Source organism: Mirounga leonina, unplaced genomic scaffold (assembly GCF_011800145.1).
Source record: "Mirounga leonina isolate KUSES-001 unplaced genomic scaffold, KU_Mleo_1.0 Mir_174, whole genome shotgun sequence".
In the NCBI taxonomy this organism is placed as follows: domain Eukaryota; kingdom Metazoa; phylum Chordata; class Mammalia; order Carnivora; family Phocidae; genus Mirounga; species Mirounga leonina.
The window spans coordinates 9,176,949-9,198,070 of NW_023270451.1; the positions used below are offsets into that span (position 1 = coordinate 9,176,949).

Genomic DNA, 21,122 nt, shown 5'->3' on the forward strand with positions numbered 1-21,122 from the left:
CTTTTTAATTAAAATGAATTGTTTGGCATAACAACTGTTGTGATTGTGAAGGAATTTTTAAAATTCCAATCATTGGGTTGGAAGGAATAGGTTTTGTTTTGTTTTCCTGTAATCCAAAGTAACCTCTAATTTTAGTTTGATCACTTAACATATTTTTTTAATTTCTCAGAGAATAGTATTTTATAAATATTGATACTTGTCAAATTTTTGCACATAATGAAATGAGTTACGTATTTTTAAAAGACAAATTGAGGGCGCCTGGGTGACTCAGACGGTTAAGCGTCTGCTTCTGGCTCAGGTCATGATCCCAGGGTCCTGGGATCGAGTCCCACATCGGGCTCCCTGCTCAGAGGGGAGCCTGCTTCTCCCTCTGACCCTCTCCCCTTTCATGCGTTTCTCTCTCGCTCTCTAAAAAATAAATAAAAATCTTTAAAAATAAATAAATAAATAAATAAATAAATAAATAAATAAATAAAAGACAAATTGAACCATTTCTGACCCCACCATTTACACCGAAAAGAGAAATCCTAAGGGTAAGACAAAGTCAAAATCCAAATAAAATAGTAATACTTCTCAAACTATCTAACTCCATTATGGAAAATTCTCTTCACACTGTTAGAGAAAAGCAGATTAAAGTAGAATGGGAAAAAATAAAAAGACAAAGCAAAAGATGAAATGATAGCATTTGTGATCTTAATTTAGAATCTCTGAGCTTTGAATATCTCCTAGCAAAATGTTGGGTTTTTGTCATATAGATATTGGTTCTTAGCCAGAAAATTTTATTGAATTCTTGAACTAAATGTTTTTTCTTTTTTCTGTCCTTGCTATCTTAGGTTCCTTAATAATTTATATTCTGCAAAGAAATTTCCAATTAATTTTTCTTACTATCACATTTTTATTGGATTATATTTGTTGATAACTCCTTTGTGTATTTTGAAAGTAAAGCCAGAAGCACTCCAGTCAAGGCTATTTATTGAATAGTGATCATTCCTAAGTGTTTAGAATGGAAATGTTACAGAACCAGGAAGAAGTGACCCTGAGACATAGCTACCTAAACCCATCTAAGCTACAGATTGGCAAATTGCTTAATTTCTGATTTCCTAATTTAGCTTGTAAAACACTAATTAGCTCTCTTTTCAGGGTAGTTATAAATCTCATCCACTGACCTACTATTCTGACCTGTGTATCACCTTCTACTAGGATAGAGAGTAACAATATTGAGACCTGCTTGAAAAGGATATGTTGTAAGTGGTACATACTTTAAAAAAGAGAGGTCATCTTTTCTGTTTGCAAATGACATCTTTTCTGTTTGTAAGGCACCAAATTAGCTTTTATAAAGTAGGCTTGACCATTATCATGCAGTCGAACATTTAGAATGGACCCTACGGTACCAATAGAGAAGCTCAATGTTTCTCTTCTACAAAATCTCCTAATTATTAACTCTTACTTCCTACTTCTTAGTCACAAAACCAAAACATACTAAATGCCAAGAAACGGAATTATTTTTCTCTCTTGTGGTCTAAAATTATTGTCCCTCAACCATCAGTTGTAATAATGTTCCATGCCACGTTGGAGTAAAATGTGGGAAATGAGTACTCCATTAAGGACTGTTGTTCAGCCTGATCAGCCTTACCCTATATATTGACCGCACACAGTCCCATTTTCTACTAGGCTGGTACAAAAAAGATAGATTGTTAAAATCTCCAATTCTAAGGGTAAATTCAGCATGAATGACTTTTTTCCCTAAGAAAAATGTAGCAGATAAAATTGCATGCGTTTCTTTTGCATATGGAATTTCTCATCGACAAGTACATGTCTAGTGAACATTTCATTAACAACTTACTGATTGGAGGAATTGACCAATAATGAATAGTCGTTATAGTAAAGACACAGTTACGTATCAGTGAAAACAAATGTCTCTCAAAATGTGGCCAGTGAAATAATACGGGATACCTTGCATTTTTTGTTGTTCTATGATTAGAAATAGATCACAATACAGAAATTTACTACCAAGCAAATTCACTGTCATTAATATGTACCAATACATTACCAAAATGTACGTTTTCAGACCTGTGGACACGAAAGACACCCCCCATCCTCAATGTCCCAGAGAAATTGAAACTTAACCAGACAGAGCCGACAATATAGTAAAATTTTTGTATGAAAACTTTTTGTTTTAGAACACTAATCTGTTAAACCTAAACACATCGCACAACACCTTTCCTTCTGTATCTTGAGAAGTGTACATGAGCAAGAGTGGAAGAAAAAAAGGACTGATTAGAAAAGCCCACAGTCTTTTATTTTTTTTTATTTTTATTTTTTTAAAGATTTTTATTTATTTATTGAGAGAGAGAGAATGAGAGAGAGAGAATCATAGAGAGAGAGCATGAGAAGGTGGAGGGTCAGAGGGAGAAGCAGACTCCCTGCTAAGCAGGGAGCCCGATGCGGGACTTGATCCTGGGACTCCAGGATCATGACCTGAGCCGAAGACAGTCGCTTAACCGACTGAGCCACCCAGGCGCCCAAGCCCACAGTCTTTTAGATTCTCTTTGATTATTATATCTGTAACTGCATCCAACACGAACTTGACATCTTGGGTATCTGTAGCACAGGTCATGTGGGAATAAATTTCCTTATCTTCTTTCTTTAAATTCAGGTCTAGAAACTGGTTTTTGATGTAGTTCCCTGCATCTTCAAATGTATTTGGTCCTTGTTAAAAAAAGAAAAGAAAAGAAAAGAAACGTTAATTGCATTTTAAAAGGAATAAAATTAGAAATATCACTAAGTTTTAGGATTTTACTTTGTGTGCTGCTATTTGATACACTCAGTGTTGAAAAATCAAGATGGCAATGGTCAGTTATCTGGGATTTATGCGATACTAAATTTGTGCGGGGAACCATGCATGCCCCACTGAGTGGGGGCTTCATTTGCCTCAAATACTCACAATACAGTAAAAATACTAACATATATACATAAATGAGCAATGAAGTCTATGTATATGACAAAGGCTGTTCATTTATCTGTGTACGTGGGTGTGTGTGTGTGTTAATATGAACTACAAGAAGAATGGCATTTGTAGATGAGTGGACCGCAGAACGAGGTGGTGTTTGAGCTGGATCTTGACGGGGAGTTAGAAGAAAGAAGGAAGCAGTCTGAGTGAGGCCAAAAAGTGGGAGTGAGAATGGCCTGTATCACTGGACTTGAGGGTGGGGTTGAGAGTCAAATGTGCACCTTGGAGAGTCTAGTTGGACGGAAAGGACAGATTTTTGCAGAGGAATTGTAGCAAATCAAGTAGAATGGATGGTACGGGTCAGATTATGGACTATGTTGCTAACCAAACGAAGGAGTTGAGATGACATAGGTCAAACCAGAGAGAGCTGTTCTTGACTGATGCTTTAGTGGAGCTAAATGGAAAGTTGATGAAGGGTGGGCTCGGGCATGGTTAGCCCTGTAGCAGGACATACAACGGATCAACTGGGAAAAGGCAGAAATAAAATACGAATGCTAAGAAACACAAGGCAGCTAAAAGTGATTCATGTTGATGGGCTTTATAACAGAATATACTTTCAGGGAACCTAACATAGGATAGGGCAGCAACGTGAAAATTTTCCAAGGAGATACAATTTGTGTTCCTCACTTTATTGTAACTAGGAGAAAAATTCCATGAGAGACAATCTTTAAAACCGTGTAATGTGGCTAAAGTCCAAAACACTAATAATACCAAATGCTGGCGAAGATGTGGAGCCACAGGAACTCAAAATGGTACAGCCACTTTGGACGGCGGTTGGGCAGTTTCTTACAAAGCTAAACATAGTTTTACTATACAGCCCAACACATGTGCTTCTAGATATTTGCACAAAAACTTACACGTACATAGAATCCTGAACATAGATGTTTATAGCAGCTTTATTCATAATTGCCAAAAGTTGGAAGTAACTAAGATGTCTTTCGATAGGTGAAAGATTAAACAAACTGGTTTTTGGAGTGAATTATTATTAACAATAAAAGGAAATGGACTATCAACCCATGAAAAGACATGGAGGAAATTTAAATGCATATAGTTTTTATAATGGAAAGTGAAAGCTGTCTGTCAGAAAATGCCATATATTGTAGGATTACAGCTCTGTGACATTCTGGAAAGGGCACAACTGTAAAAAAGATCAGAGGTTGCCACAAGTTGGATGGGAGAGGTAAAGCATAGATTTATAGTGGAACACAGATGATTTTTATGGCAGTGGAACTATTCTGTATGTTATTATAATGGTAGGGACGTGACATGAATTTGCAAAGCACACAGAACTGCATGACTCAGAGTGCCCCTAGTAAACTATGGACTTTAGTCATAACATATCAATACCTGTTAGTCAATTGTCACAAATATACCACATCAATGCAAAATGTGAATAGTAAGGGAAATGGGAAGCTGACCAGAGAGGGAGTAGGTGAGAACTCTGCCTTTTCCATTCATTTGTCCTGTAAATGAAAAACTGCTCTAAGAATTAAAGCCTATTAGTTAGAAGAAAATATACAGAGCTTTATTGAATCTATATTTAGTTTGTAAAAATCAACATGGAATCATGATTATATTTAATCACATGATAAATGTGTTAACACATAATTAATATTTACAAAGCTAGAAGAAAGATAGAAGCACTAGTTTTAGATTAGCATAAATAGCTACTATGACAGAATGCCATGCTTATAGTAACATCTGGGCTACCCATGAAACAAAGTGGTGGAATTGGGCTTCTATTTGTGCTTTTTTAAATTAATTTTTATTTTTTTAGAAGATTTTATTTCTTTGAGAGAGCAAGAGTGCACATGGGGGGGGAGGGGCAGAGGGAGAGGGAGAAGCAAATCCCCCACGGAGCAGGGGGCCTGACAAGGGGCTCCATCCCAGGACCTAGAGATCATGACCTGAGCCAAAGGCAGATGCTTAACCGACTGAGCCACCCAGGCACCCCTATTTGTCGTTTAATTCATAAGTATTTCCATCTTACACATAGTTTCATTAACAGAGCATGTAGCTATATTAAAAAAAAAAGTGTCTCTGAAGGAAAAAAAACCCACTTATAGAACCTGACATTTATAGTCATTAGCAGGATCAGCACTAACATTCTAGGAGCTAGGAAAACTGGAAAATGAAAACTGGAAAGAGAAAATGTCACTATTCTCAAAAATCATTCAAGCTGTCCCTCAGGAAACTTAATTCAGACTTTGAGAAACAACTGCTTTATAAAGTTTCATCAGGAGATACATAAAAAGTGCCAATTTGGGGGGGATGCTGGGTGGTGCAGTCAGCTGGGCCTCTGACTCTTGGTTTCAGCTCAGGTCATGATCTCTGGATCTTGAGACTGGGCCCTGCATCAGACTCCCCACTCAGCGCAGAGTCTGCTTAGGACTCTCTCTGCTCCTCCTGCTTGTTCTCTCCTCTCTCTTGAATAAAATTAATCTTTAAAAAAAAAATGCCAATTTGTAATATATTATATTGTTTATAATGTTTAAGATAACACAGTTTGCGGTGTTGTTTAATACATAGATTAGCAACGCTGGTCCATCTAATCTCCCATTTTTTCATTAGAGCTTTTCTTTAATGCCGACAGTGTAGAGAGGCATTTCCTATTTAGCTGCAAGACTTCTTCCAGTTTGGATCATACATGTGACTCAAGCAATTATCATAAGCCTCAACTTCATAAATGTTACCTGTCAAGATGAAGACAGGAAAATAGAGGTCTATATAAGAGTTTTGTATGGAATTAAAAAAGTATCTTACCAGTGTATTCTGGAAAGCAGACACTAAGATGCACTTTGGTTACTTTTTCTTGAAAAAGATCTTTTTTATTGAGAAACAGGACAATGGAGATGGTTGCAAAGTACTTGTGATTACAGATGCTGTTGAGCAAGTGAAGGCTCTCGTGCATTCTGTTCTGTTAGGGATAAAGATGAGCATGTGTAGGATTATTATTGGCAAAATATTAACATTGGGCATTATAAGCAAGGATCTAGAAGTAACATCTATGTTTGGAAGATCTTCCCTGAGTTGGGGAATGTGGTAGTCATGTTGGGAAGCACCGATGCTTGGTTTTTTGTTTGTTTGTTTGTTTTACCCTGGCTTTATTTTCCTTTGAGACTTAACCTCTTCCTCATCTTCCACCAGGACCATGTCATAGGCACTGAGTGCTGCACAAAATATAATACATGTAACACCTTCAAAGCAGTGAATCCATTTCTTTCTCTCAGATCTCTGTCCTCCTACATCGAACATTCTTTAAAAAAAATAAAAACAGGATAACAAGTCTCAGAAATACCCACCGAAAGTTACATTAATATTAACATTTAGAACTATAAACAAACGCTCTCATATCTTTAAAAGATAGTCTTTCGTTTTCATTGATTATAAAATATTTTATTTGACCAATTTGCAGCTCAAGGACTACAGAAAAAAAAGGTCATCTTTTTTTCTTTCTTCTTCTTTTTTTTTTTTTTGTATCCATGCACGCTAGATAAAATCGCATACTGACTTTGAGGGACTGGGCAGTTTTTAGCAGTTTACAGTTTTAGTAAGATATTTACTGGACTTGAGAGATTTTTGATCAAAGTCTATGCAGAGTGTGGAAGTATTACATCGCTATGTTGTACACCTAAAACTAATAGAACACTGCATGTGAACTGTACAGGAACGAAAATTAAAAAAAGTCTATGCATAGTCTTAAATGAACAGAACCTACAAAAAGATTGGAAGCTAACATAGTTGTAATACTATGATTCTTGCTTCTTCTCTTAGTTCTTCCTACATTCATTCATTCATTCATTCATTCATTCAATTATTGTTTGCATTTTTTGTGCGAGACACTGTGTTAGGCCTACCAACAGAAAGATGAAAAGATACGGTCACTATCTTCAAAGAGCCTGTTGTCTCGGAGAGAGAAAACCAGAATGTTATTATAGGATTATATGATAAATAATCTTTTATTTTAAAGATTGTATTTATTTGAGAGAGAGAGGGAGAGAGAGAAAGCGAGGGGAGGGGCAGAGGGAGAGGGAATCTCAAGCAGACTCCTTGCCCAGTGCGGAGTCTGACAGGGGGCTCGATCCCATGACCCTGAGATCATGACCCCAGCCGAAATCAACCGTCGGACACTTAACTGACTGAGCCATCCCGGTGCCCAGCACTATATAATGAGTATCCTAATACTCATTTACAAGGTAAAATGTGAGCCCAGAGGAAAACCTAAATCAGCCTGAGTCATCTTGGAACTTCCTCAGAGGAGGTGTTTGAAAATGTGGCTCTCCTCCAGTGCTAGTATTTTGGTAAATGTCCCCATCATGGACCTAGTAACTCAGTAAAGAAACGAGGAGCTATTCTTTTTTTTTTTTTTTTAAAGGATTTATTTATTTATTTGACAGAGAGAGACACAGCAAAGAAAGGGAACACAGCAGGGGGAATGGGAGAGGGAAAAGCAGGCTTCCCGCTGAGCAAGGAGCCTGATGCAGGGCTCAATCCCAGCACCCTGGGATCATGACCTGAGCCGAAGGCAGACGCTTAATGGCTGAGCCACCCAGACGCCCCACAAGGAGCTATTCTTAAGACCTTCCTTTCCCGGGGCGCCTGGGTGGCTCAGTTGGTTAAGCGGCTGCCTTCGGCTCAGGTCGTGATCCTGGAGTCCCTGGATCGAGTCCCGCATCGGGCTCCCTGCTCAGCGGGGGGTCTGCTTCTCCCTCTGACCCTCTTCCCTCTTGTGCTCTCTGTCTCTCATTCTCTCTCTCTCAAATAAATAAATAAAAAAAATCTTAAAAAAAAAAAAAAGACCTTCCTTTCCCTTACCCTCCATATAACACCCATGCAAAATGCAGTTCCCAATTCATCCACTTCTCTCCAAGGCCCCTTCTCTTGTCCCAGCCACCAACATTTCTCAGCACGGCCACGGCCAGAGTTCTGCAACTTCCTGCAGGCTTCTCAGCCATAGGACAACACACAGGCTGGTCTGATGACCCCTAAAGCTCTGGAGATTTTGGTTCCTGCTTACTTTTCCCAGCTTAATTCATACCACTTTCTTCTTTAAGACAGTGAGATCACAAGGCTACTCTAGAAACTCCTTTGGTATAAACCTAACTTTCTGCTGCTTCAGGACTTTGGCACAGCCCGTCTCCTTCCCAGGTGACATGATTCCTTTCTTCATGACATGACCCTGCCTCATTCTCACCTCACAGGTCTTACAGTCAGTGTCTCCTCCACAAGAAAGCCGCCTTCAGCCTCCATGTGAATTGTGTCTCTCCCCATCGCCATTTACTTTCTCTCACATCACTTTCTTTCCTATAAAGGATTGCTTTATAGAATAGTATTAATGGGACCGGGGGGGGAGTTTGATATCAAGTGCACATGTCAGTTATCAAGGAAAGAGAGAACATGGCATGTCTGGGATAAGCACAGAATTTATATTTTCAGGAACGTGAAAACTTAGCTAAAACCATCGAGATAAATGGCCTGATAATTATTCATTTATTCAATGAATATTTATTGATCATGCCAGGCATTAAGAGATTCAACCTCAAGAAGTTTCTAATCTATGTGGGGATGGTGGTGGCAGTGATGGTGGGGCGTGTGTGTGTGTGTGTGTGTGTGTGTTTGTGAACAGACTTAGGATATAGATAGAGGGAGTGTTGGGGTGGGCCATAATTTGAACTAAACTAACTGGAAACTGCTAATTAAAAATTTAAGGAGTTGAAGGATTAAGCCAAGCAAATGTCTGGGGAAACGTTCCAGGTAGAGGCAGTGGAGGAAACAGGAAGAGCAAAGGATTTGAGCAGACAAGAGTAAACCTGACATGTTAGCCCTGAAATAGATTAACTGGATCTTTTGTATTACACAAGAAGATGACATTTATATTGCAATCAGTGGGGGAGCTATGGGAGATTTGGGGGCAGGGAATTAACATTGTTTGTTTGCTTGTTGTTATGTTAGGTCACTTTGATCTGAGTCCATAAGATAGATTTGATAAGGAAGAGACTAGAGGCAGAAAACAAAATTATGGGGCTTTCATAATAGCTTAACCACAACATGTTAATTACCGAGAAACATCCAAGCTGTACAGAGATTTCAAAGGCAATAACTGTACCTGGGGTAATAAATGCCGATCAGCTGACTTGTTGAAGATAATCAAAAGTAGAATACATTGTAGAGTACATTCTACTTTACACTTGATGTGTGAGCCAGGCAGAGAACAGACATATAGAACTGAGTTCCTCAAATCTACACACACACACACACACACACACACACACACTAACCAATGCAAAAAGATTTCAGTAGTAGATTGAAAGAAGAGATGCTTACAATGTTCAAGATAATGTTGAAGAGTTCAGTAGTTGGGTGCTTTGGAAATTTAAATCCAGTGTCAATAAACACTATTATAGATGTTGCTAATACCAAACCTTCTGCAATATCAGACTTGTAATATAAACAGAGGAAGAGGACAAAATTTTGACTTCATGTTTATATTATGTGTAAACCAACCAACACATTTAATTTTTAAAAATGAGTCAACACTCGTATGGAAGCAAAGATAATTAATATGCAGTCAGACCTTTAAATTTTAGTCAAATAATTTGTTGATCTATAAAAGTAGTTTTTTTTCAGAATTTGAAAAATCATTTTATCTATAGTTTTGTTGAAATTATAAAATGTAGTACACATGGAAATAATTTAGATCATGACTTTTATTTCCTCCTTCCCACCAATTGTAATGTCTTAATCTTAATTTAACATGCCTAATGAGAGTTTATTTGCCAGGCATGTGAGCAATCTACAACAATTGACTCAAATTTTAAACTATAATAAACTCATAAGGTAGATACAATTATTATTTCTTTTTATTTTATTTTATTTTTTTAATTTATTAGAGGGAGAGAGAGCATGAGAGGGAGGAGAGTCGGAGGGAGAAGCAGACTCCCTGCCGAGCAGGGAGCCCGATGTGGGACTCGATCCCGGGACTCTAGGATCATGACCTGAGCCGAAGGCAGTCACTTAATCAACTGAGCCACCCAGGCACCCCACAATTATTATTTCTATTTTTCATATGAAATGTTAAAGCAACTAGGCCACAGCTTATTAATTCAAGTCATATTTGTGGAGGCTATTATGTATCAGGCACCGAGATAGGTTCTGTGGGTATGATTGTGAAGCTTTGTTGTGAAGCTCATCAAGTATAAATTTGTTTATTTAGACCAGAGTTCCTCAGTTAATACCTAGTGTCCACAGTTAGCTTTAAAACTCTTAAACTCTTGCCAGTTGGCTGGAATTACCTTCGCTGTAGTCTGTCCTTTTTCCCTTAGGGTCAGACAGTAGTTCTATATGTTGTCAAACTGGGCAAAAATGTAAAATTCTCCCCTTCCCAGGTGTTTTGTTCCATGATTTTAATGGTGATAGTACAGACTGTCAGGATTCTAGGTGTTGTGTATATTCTCCATTTGGTCATAGACAAATATATGATGGATCATTTGTTGGCAAAGAAATGTGATACTGTGATTGAACAAAAATACATCAACTTGTGGATTTTGGCGTGTTGAGGATTGAATATGCATCAGTAGGTTTAAACTCCTGGTAAGCTTTTCAAACTAAAACCACCTGCTGTGTCTCCACCCACTAGATTTGGATATGCAAGTATCTCCATAATTCTTGTTTTCTCTTTTGTTCTAGTCCTCTCTTCAGGGTTTGCTTCCATCATGGGCATCCCACAATGGAGAGTGAACAGAATGAGGAGAAAAGTTGCTGGATGAATAGAATGTCAGTGCTGAGAGCCTGATAATGAATTTCTACGGTAGAAATGATATTGCTGTAGGAACCAAACTCCAGGACACCTTGGTTAAGTTTTCTCCACCAGATAAATGGGACGTGGGTTTGTCTAACTAACATTTCTTTTTGAGTCTTTTTTTCTTTGCTTTTATGGCCAGCTAAATAAGCTATCTCCATCTATCTGATGATTTCTTTTTTTTTAATTACTTCTATATTTTCAATTAGATTATATTCAAAACTTACAAATCTGAGGATATTCTACTAGTAGAACTGCTCAGATTCCTGGCACAGTGATCAAATATTTTATCTCAAAGAGGATAACCTTATTGCTCTCATGTTAATAGTTTTTAAATCAGAAAAAAAATTGCAGGGAGTCCCTTGCAATGAAAACAGTAATAAGAATTATCAAGATATGGATATCACCAGTTTATGAACTCTGGGGGGGAATTTAAACTCCCCAGGAAAAGGGAAAAACAGAAACTTCATGTACTTTCTATGTTTTTCTTTTCTACAATGTAATGATCTCAAATGACTTTCCCAAGAAATAGAATGTTTGAAAAATCTTTTGAGATGAAATTCAGAGCAAGCCCAGCAAACTCGCTGGCTCTCTCCTGATGTTTTCTGATCATTCAGCTTCTTCACAGCCTACTGTTGACATTAACACCTTTGTGTAAGGGTAGCTATTCTCCTCTTCAGGTAAATATATACAGTTCTTGAGGGGTATAATGTGTAATATGACCCGTAGACCACTGTTCTTTTAATGTATCATGCAGCCTTCAGTAAACGTGTTTTAATAGGCTTAGCTTTCTCCTGAGGAAGGGAAGACAAAGATTTGTCCTCTGAGGGTTTTGTCATATTGATAAAAATGTCTTTCAAAAGTCTTAGATGGCATGCTAATTACCCTCTCATTTTATGACTCACTTGATCAACACTGGTGCGTGTCTCTGTGCATGTGCTCAGGTTGATGTTAGAGACAAAGGTCCAGGGAGCATAGAACATGCCATCTGCCATTACAGAATTTAAATGTTCATTAGCAAATCAGAACAACAGCTGGAGTTTTGCTTTCATACTGAGTCTACTGGATATTATGTTAGCCCTAAGAAGTTACGTGTTGTTTTGCTGCTATTGTAGTAATTTCTTTTCATACGTCTCTCCTCATTTTTAGCTCTTCCTCTAAATTTTAACTTGCGACTTACTTTAGAGGTGTAAAGCATTAAAGCCTATTGAAACAATTTAGAGATTCCCAAAGTAGAAGCCTTTACTTAAATTATTGAATAAGAAATATCTATCTAAAAAAATATGTAAGGATATATGAGTACAGAAATATATCAGAATAGGGGTGCCTGGGTGACTCAGTCGTTAAGCATCTGCCTTCGGCTCAGGTCATGATCCCAGGGTCCTGGGATCGAGCCCCGCATCGGGCTCCCTGCTCGGCGGGAAGCCTGCTTCTCCCTCTCCTACTCCCCCTGCTTGTGTTCCCTCTCTTCGCTGTGTCTCTCTCTGTCAAATAAATAAAATCTAAAAAAAAAAAAAAAAGTATATCAGAATATACATGAATGTGAATACATGTATATTCCATCATGACCATTTTGTGAAAAACAGAAGGAGAAATCCAAGAAAAACATGCATTCTCACTGACTGAACATTTGGATTGGTCAAATCTACAGGAACAATTAATGAGATAAACTTACATGTGATACAGATTGAGTCCCCTTGATTCCCTGAGGAGTGAAAGTAACCAGAGTCTTCATGATAGTGAATGGAACGTGCAGTTCTCATTTTTGTGTGAAGAAGTTTTGTTTTACTTATTTATTTGTTTGGTAATACATATTTCCTTATTAAGTCTGATATTTCAGTTAGAATTCTTAAATTTAAAAAAAAAAGGTTTTAAATGCCTGAGCTGTACAATACAGCTAAAAATCCACAGGCAAGACTTTTAAGTGACCATTGTACATTGATTATTTGTTAAACTACCTATAGCATTGACATAGGGCAAGTCATCAAGGTTTTATGGCTTTATATTCAGCAGTTGAGTTGTGTAGTCTATTTTAAACAACTGAGGAAGCTGTTGAGTTTTATGGCTTTATGTCAAACAGTTGGCTAAATATTTAACCACACCACATTATTCACACTTAGTATTAGAATAGATTATAATGAAGTAATCTGTACTTTGTAGTGCTTAGAAAATTATTACCTAATCTAGGATAGCCAAAAATTACTAATGCTACTGCAGCTAATTTGTTAGAAGTCTTTGCTCTTCTTCTAAGTATATGACTTCTCTTGGAAAAAAAAAAAAACACAATTTCTGACATCTATATATTTGACCACAGAAAAAGCAGACCTAATCTGAGTTGGAATTTATTTTAAATTATTATGTTGAGTGGAGTTGTTCCAAGATAATTGGTTGTATCAGAATTGGCATAACTTCTTAAGATGGCCATATAAATCTGTGTCATCACTATACAGACATAACAAAGTGGCCTAACCAAGTCTTTCCCTTGTGCCAAGTTCTGAAAATAGATCAGGGTAAATATTTTCAGACAAAAGAGATATGCACAGAGATCATTCTAGATCCCTCAATTGCTTGTGATTAAAAAACGGAATCAAGGGGCGCCTGGGTGGCTCAGTTGGTTAAGAGACTGCCTTTGGCTCAGGTCATGATCCTGGAGTCCCTGGATCGAGTCCCGCATCGGGCTCCCTGCTCGGCAGGGAGCCTGCTTCTGCCTCTGACCCTCCCCCCTCTCATGTGCTCTCTCTCTCTCATTCTCTCTGTCTCAAATAAATAAATAAAATCTTTAAAAAAAATAAAAAAATAAAAAAATAAAAAATAAAAAATAAAAAACAGAATCAAAAGGACTTAAAACCATAAAAAAGTCAGGTCTCTAAATGCTCATAGTTGTTAATAACATGATGTACTTTCTACCAATGTGTGTGTGTCTGTTCGGAACTTAAAATGCCCACTAGATAATCCTCTAATTATTGAATAACATAATTCATAAAATCACTAAAATATATTACTAGAATAAATTAGACATGTTATAAAGCTTACTGTTTGGATAATATTGACCATGAACATACCTGAAACAGATAGTTATATATGAGTTATTGCTCTGCGAGATTTAATAGATAATGACAATGCTAACTTGGGATCTAGCAGCTGGGTAGACAATCAGACTCACTCCTAAGCTAATACCCCCACAAAAAGGAACCCAGTGCACATGATCAATTTAAAATTCAAGAAAATTATAATTTATGTCATATCATAGATCCACTCAAATGTTGTTGAGAAGAGTTATGTTGAATTTACAAAACCTAAAGCTCCACATTGTAATAGCTGCTGACTTCTCTTCTTTGACTTCCACATAGTTTTATGTCCTTTCAGTTCTCTTTTTAATTGTGGAACAATTAGGAAAAAAGTGACTTCTCTATAATTGATAAGTCTTGTAAATCTTTAAGTTCTTTGTCCTGAGGAATTATTTTATAACAAATAAAAGAACTCACACTTGTGTTTTCCATTTACATAGTACTTTCACATCTGTAAAAATGATTTCTTTTATGTTTGACTGTTGGAGTTCTGGTTTGATAAGAACTCTAAGGTAATTTCGATTAAATTAGGTGATACAGGAAGATGATACAGTATATTGGCAGAGAGAATTTTTCATTTTGATGTTCCTGTTTAAAATTCTAGAGTTCTCTAATTTAATATGCAAATTAAATCTTTAGTTTTAAATAATCATAGGATGATGTACGCTATGTGAATACAAATCAATGCTAATGCAATATATTTTAATACCTGGGCACTTACTGAAATGAAGTTGGAAGGTATCTTATTTTTATACTTTCTACTTTGAAATACTACCGAATTTTACACTACAAAAGCCTGTGTGCACTTTTAGATAATCCTATTCAACCCTTCAAAAAAAAAAAGTTATTTAACTGTGGGAATTTATTAAGGGATTAATATATCTCAGTTGCTGTGATCAAACTTAAAAATGTAATTAAGTGATTTTAAATAGTTCCTTAAGAAAGAAGAAGAGTTGCCTTTTTTATATTTTGTAGTAAAACCTAAATATTTTCAAAATTTCATTGTTTAAATACTTGTGTTTAGAGAAACTCCCTGCATTTGAGTAATTAATATTCTCCATTTCTTTATAGAAGATGCCTTTTGTTAACAAACCCTCTTGAGTGGGAGGAAATACAGAACCTATTAAAAGAGTTAAAAACCTGTTTTAATGAATGGCAAAGAGGTAGTAGTTGGGTAGTATAGAGAATGTTGGGTCAAAAGAAGTCCTAACTTGGCTTTACAATCCAGTTCACAAACACCTTCCATTTTCAGCACTGATGCTGTCCTAGAGAATCTAACAGGACCTTTCCTACTCCTTCGTAAGGGCCAGTGAGATATGAAAGCAGCGTAGGCACTCACCTACCTGTAGGACTCAGACAGTCTCACAAACCACAGAACTGCAAAAGGACAGGAAAATGATGATGCACGAATGGGAGTTTAGAGGTATAATCTGAAGAGGCCTATCATGAGGTCATATATCTTTAAAATGATGTTTTATTTTTTAAAAATTAATGCAAATATGGTATTCTACTCAGAATATAATTTTTAAAATTTTATGACTATTATTTGGTACTGAGAGAAATAGATGTTCCAGGAAATGAATGTGACTTTCTGAGGTTTTGGGTGCTCATTGGTAGTCGTCCTGTCCCTTGGTTTCAGAAGCACAGACGTGTGAAGGTACCAGAGCCTGTCAACTCAGAGATAGCTCCCCAACAGGCTGTCGTTTTATTCCCTGTTCCCTCTTCTCTCTGAAGGGAGTTACGGAGGACCAACAACATTGGAAGGAGCCTTTACTCAGTGGAAGAAAGAACGGTTTCTGCTCCAATTTACCTCGTAGCGCACAGAGATATGCAGTGTAAGAAGTGTGGGCTTGGAAGTTAGAAAGATGTGTTCTATTCACATTTCTAGCACTTCTATGTATGATCGTGGGGAAATCTTTTACCTTATTTTAGCCTTCATTTTTTTTTTTTTTTTTTTTTGGACTCTTGGTCCAACATAAGGGCAGCATTGCTCAGTTCAACATGTTACAAGGGGTGTGTACAAATAGGGTCCATACAGTGATTGGCATAGCACATTTATTCATCCGGCAAGAACTGACTGTAAGCCTACTCTGTGATAGTCACCATGATAATCACATGAGATGGTACTGGGAAGACATGGCCCCTACCCTCCGGGAGCTCAGAGCATATGAGACAGAAACAGAAACCAAAGAGCAAACAAATGAAGAAGTCGATTGCACATATTAGTAAGGATTTTTTTTTTTTTAAAGAACAAAATAGTGTGGTATTTCAATCCTTGAAGGCATTGGCTCACATTGGTATGGCAAGTGAGAGCTGTTTGTGTTTCTTCCTGGTACCGCCCTTAGTGACCTCACATTGCTAGGTTGCAATTAGCCATTGTTAAGGTATTTTTATACCAAGGGAAGCTGCAGGGGCTACACATCGGGCTTTCCTTCTCCCCCTGTCCCAGAGAGCCTACTGATATGTTTACCAGCACACTAGTGGGTATAGTAGTGACAAGTATATGCAGGGATGGCAGACAGAATGATCAAGGCTCCATGAGGAGACAGCATCTCATTTCGGAACTCAATGATAACAAGGAGCCAGTCCTTGCAGAGATCCAGGGTCAGAGCATTTTAGGCAAAGAGAACAGCAAGTACAAAGGCACTAAGGTTTGGAATGTTCAAGGAACAGATATATACAGCAGATAATTTATGATAGTGACTATTTCAGAGAAGATACTAAATTGGTGTTGCATAGACTGACTGGAGTTGTAAACTTCTAGGTATTCAGTATGTGATAGTAATTTTCATAACTGGTTCATGATCCAGTCTAAACTCTAGAAAATTCCATTAACTTGTGTAATGCTTTGACAGGCTTAGGAGGGGCAAACGGTCCAAGGAATTGGACTTGGATTCCCATAGGAAAACCTTAGAAACTGGATCGAAAACAAGGAGTCTAGAGAAAGTAGTTGCCAGAGGAATTGTACAGCAGCCATGACAGGACTGAAGACAAACTGCTTACATCTGCCAAAAGTAGATGTCGATCTAAATCTTGGCAGTCTCTTTATCCTGGTTTGATCTTTGACTCATCTGTCAGAAAATTCACTATTTGTGGACCTGAAATTCAGGTGTAAATTTTGAAGAGCTTTCTTTGATATTAACTTGGAAAAATACTGGCTATCTATATAACATCTATTCTAGTTAGATATTCTGTCTCACCAATGTTAATAATAATTTTTTTTTTGTTTTTAACATTATATTTATTTATTTGACAGAGAAAGAGATAGCGACAGCAGGAACACAAGCAGGGGGAGTGGGAGAGGGAGAAGCAGGCTTCCCGCTGAGCAGGGAGCCCGATGCGGGGCTCGATCCCAGGACCCTGGGATCACGACCTGAGCCGAAGGCAGATGCTTAACGACTGAGCCACCCAGGTGCCACAATAATAAAAAAATTTTTAAAGCTTTTATCCCACTGAAGTAAGTTTTGCTTCACAAATGGATACAGATAATTCATGTCACTTCTGTTCGGTTTTTCTACTTTTAAAAAATATTCCCAGTTTGCATACATGAATGAGTTTATTAATTGCATTTTTAATTAATTTTTTCATTTATTAAGTGGTACATCTGGAACCTGGTTTTGATGTTTAATAATCCATCTTATCCACAATCCACAGGGAGAGGCACTTAAGTGTCGTGACATTTTAAAACAACTACGGTTTGGATTTCCATTTCTTGGTGTAGTAGATGAGTGGTTTTGCAATAGCATTTCTAGAAAGGTCTTGATAATGTGACGGCAATAAAAATAGTGGACTCATTTTCATACCCAAACCATGCTTATAAAATAGGTCTTGTTATTTCAGTAAATAGCATCACATTCCAATAGTTCTCTCAATTATTTGCATTTTTTAAATTAAGGAAATGAATAAGAATATTTCAGGCAAATGGGAGATTGGATGGCAAAGGACATACTCTCTCTGGCACCTTTCTTTTTCTCTCTCTTCTTTTTTTTCAAAGTAGGATATCAGTTTCTAGAGGAAAATGAACTCAAGCACTCACCTAGTGAAGACAAGGCATGTTTCTTGGAGGGAGGGATGGAGCTTAGACTGTAGGGTAGGTGTAGGGTCACAGGAAGGCAGTAAGAGCAGGTGGTAGCGAAAGCAAACCAGGCCTGGGAAGGATGCCCAAGCGCTCACTTGGCTCGAACCTGGGTTAGACCTTTCTCTGTGAAAAAATATTGAATATTTTTGTTGATGGTTAGAAAAACACGGTGCATACCTGAAATGCAAGTCTTTAAAGGAGAATTGAGTTTCAATGATTTCGGTTGTTTTCACTCGAGAATGCAGCACATCTTGCTCATTTGGGACATACCCAGGAGCTGTGATTCTGTCGACATCATTCAGATAGCTAATAAAACAACAAAAATAGCATACATTTTTTAAATTTTTGTTTGAACAGACCAGGAGTCGGTACAAATGAAGCTTTACTTCAAGGTCCATTAAAATTACTAAGCTCCAGACTGGTGCTTTTTAAATTCTGCTCATCAGAGCTTGGTGGCTGGTTGTGGCAGAGGGCAGCTGACCCATGGAGGCCTCTTATACAGATTGCTAGATTGATGCTGCCTGAGCCTGTATTTTATGAGGTGTATGTAACAGAATTGATGGTGTATGGATATATTTCAGAGAAAAGTTCTATTTTTGGGTTTTGATCATCCAAAAAAAAAAAATGCTATCATGTAATGCTAGGCACTAGACTATCCTAAAAATGCTGTGGTTTGAATTTAGGCACTTTGAATTTTAAGAGAGTAATTGGTGGCAATAATGTTGTTCTCCACAGATTGTCTAGCTTAGAGCTCTGGATCATTTGTGTTAAGTGCCATGATTATATACAGTTAATGCAGTTAAAAAAAGAAAACAACAGGGGCACCTGGGTGGCTCAGTTGGTTAAGCGACTGCCTTCGGCTCAGGTCATGATCCTGGAGTCCCTGGATCGAGTCCTGCATCGGGCTCCTGCTTGGCAGGGAGTCTGCTTCTCCCTCTGACCCTCCCCCCTCTCATGTGCTTGCTCTCTCTCATTCTCTCTCTCTCAAATAAATAAATAAAATATTTAAAAAAAAAAAAAAAACAACAAAAAACTTTTGACTTTCTTGCTGGTTCACAATGGAACTAACTCATGACATTGGTGACCCATCCAGGGGACAGAAGGCTGAACTTAGACATTACACCCACTCTACTACTCTTCTCTTCCACCCATGTGTCAGTGTCCTTAACTCTTTCCTGGAGGACATATTTAAAAACCCTACCGTTACCAAGCTGAATACTGCCCTCTTTTTCCCCACAGGATCTAGGGGTCCTGAGAAGGAGGAATAGGTCTGAGTAAACTATGTGCTCTATTAGAGTCTGTTAGATGAGAGGAAAGGAACTGCTCTTTGCCTCCTTCTTGAAACCAAATCATGTCTTTAAACTAAAAGTATTTCATTGCTTTCAAAACATTTGACAACCGCTCTTCTAGACTTTCAATACTAAGGCTTCAGTGGCTTAGCAATATGGCTATTTCTGTGAAAATGCTAACTAGAGATAGTAAAAGTCTGGTAAGGTTTCTATGACAAAATTGGCCATTATATTAAATGAAGTTTACATTATGTAGCTAAACAGGAAGATCGTGATGGGTATACCTCCATCCCGACAGAATTCGAGGGGTAGAATCCAGCTAAATATTACACATTATTCAAAAGTTGAATTTTTCAGGGACTTAGTTGAAGAGTTGTTATGTGTTAGCACCTCACACAGTGCCTTAAACAGCAAAACTATGTCGTCATTTTTTTTTTAAATAAATTCAACAGCAATATGGATAATTTATTCTTGGAGGATCTTTCTGCTTTTGAGCCGAAACAAACGGAGTGAATGCCCCAAAGGGATTTTGGCCAAATGACAAATAGGCGATCATAGTTCAGAAACATATGTATGTGTGATGTGAAAATTTATCACCATGCTTGATTCTAAAAAAGCTGAATTTTTCTTAAAAGCAAGAGAAAGATACAGATCTATCAGAAGAAAATATTAGAAGATTTTTCCAGTTTATCTGTTTTCTATTTTGTGGCGTCAGGCCCTTTGTGAATTCCCTACTAAGTCTTCACATAGGGTAAAGTCTACTTTTGGTCAGGTGGTTTAGGCGGGAACAACAACAACAAAAGCAAACTTGTCAACATAGCGGTTAAATTCATTTTAATGATAGCTAAGTGAATACTTTGGTAAAGACACATTTAATGTACTTTCATTTGCGTATACAAATGATTTCAAGCAAAGCGGAAGCATTAGCAGAGTGACAAATTTGCATTTAAGATGCCTGCTTTCAGTAAGCACAAGATTTGAGTGCTCAGGCCTGTGGTCTAGAACTTAAGCCATAAGCCCAAAATACATATAGCTCAAATCGTTAAAAATAAGTAAATAAATAAATAAACCTGATTCTTTTTCTAATCATGTAAAAATAGTATTTTTTTCCTGTTAGTCTTTGTTAAATCTTAAGGCTTGTAGAATTTAAATAGCACATTAGATGGCCTCAATCAGTAAACCATGAAGTATTAATAACAAAATCCTTCCCCTGTTTGTCACTGTCATGCCCTTTTTCTTTCCGTTTGCTAGCGCTGATGAAGGCAGTTTGGTGTCCCGTTGCCACGGACATTACCTTCCCTGCTCTCATTAGGACTCACCTCTTTGTTAGCCTGAACTTGAAGGGGCCATAGGGTTTTTCTCTTTCTTTCTTTCTTTCTTTCTTTTAGATTTATTTACTTGAGAGAGAGTGAGAGGACGCGTGTGCATGCACACCCGCGTGGGGGCAGGGGCAGGGGGAGGCGGTGGCGAGTAAGGGGGAGGGGCAGAGGCGGAGGCAGGGGGAGAGTGAGTCCTAAGCAGACCCCTCCTTAGCTCGGAGCGGGACCCGGCTGGTCTCACCGTCCTGAGATCTCGCCCTGAGCCCGGAGACCTGGACCTGAGCCGAAACCAAGAGTCGGAAGGTCAACCGACTGCACCAGGCGCCCTGAAGAGGCTCTAGGTTTGAAAAAATAAATATCCTATTTTGACTGAAAAAAGGAAAAAGGGGAAAAGGTAGAGAGAGGGCGAGGAGAAAGAAAAACGGAGGGAGGGAGCGAGGGAAGAGGCCATCGCCGTGTATAGTACATGTGAAATAGACGTGGGTTTGGTACCTATCTGATACTGTATTTGGCTTTATTTTATTTTATTTTTTTTAGATTTTATTTATTTATTTGAGAGA

At 37.8% G+C, this 21,122-nt stretch overlaps 1 protein-coding gene across 1 annotated transcript in view; it reads right to left on the minus strand.

Annotated features, from left to right (window-relative positions):
- Window positions 1–2,451: 2,451 nt before the first annotated feature.
- GNAT3 (G protein subunit alpha transducin 3) overlaps window positions 2,452–21,122 on the minus strand; it is a 54,676-nt gene continuing 36,005 nt past the window's right edge. The window contains 4 exon segments of the mRNA XM_035020447.1: window positions 2,452–2,709; window positions 5,774–5,927; window positions 6,137–6,266; window positions 18,132–18,260. Of these exon segments, the coding sequence (XP_034876338.1) occupies window positions 2,498–2,709; window positions 5,774–5,927; window positions 6,137–6,266; window positions 18,132–18,260 (625 nt within the window). The 3' untranslated portion in view covers window positions 2,452–2,497.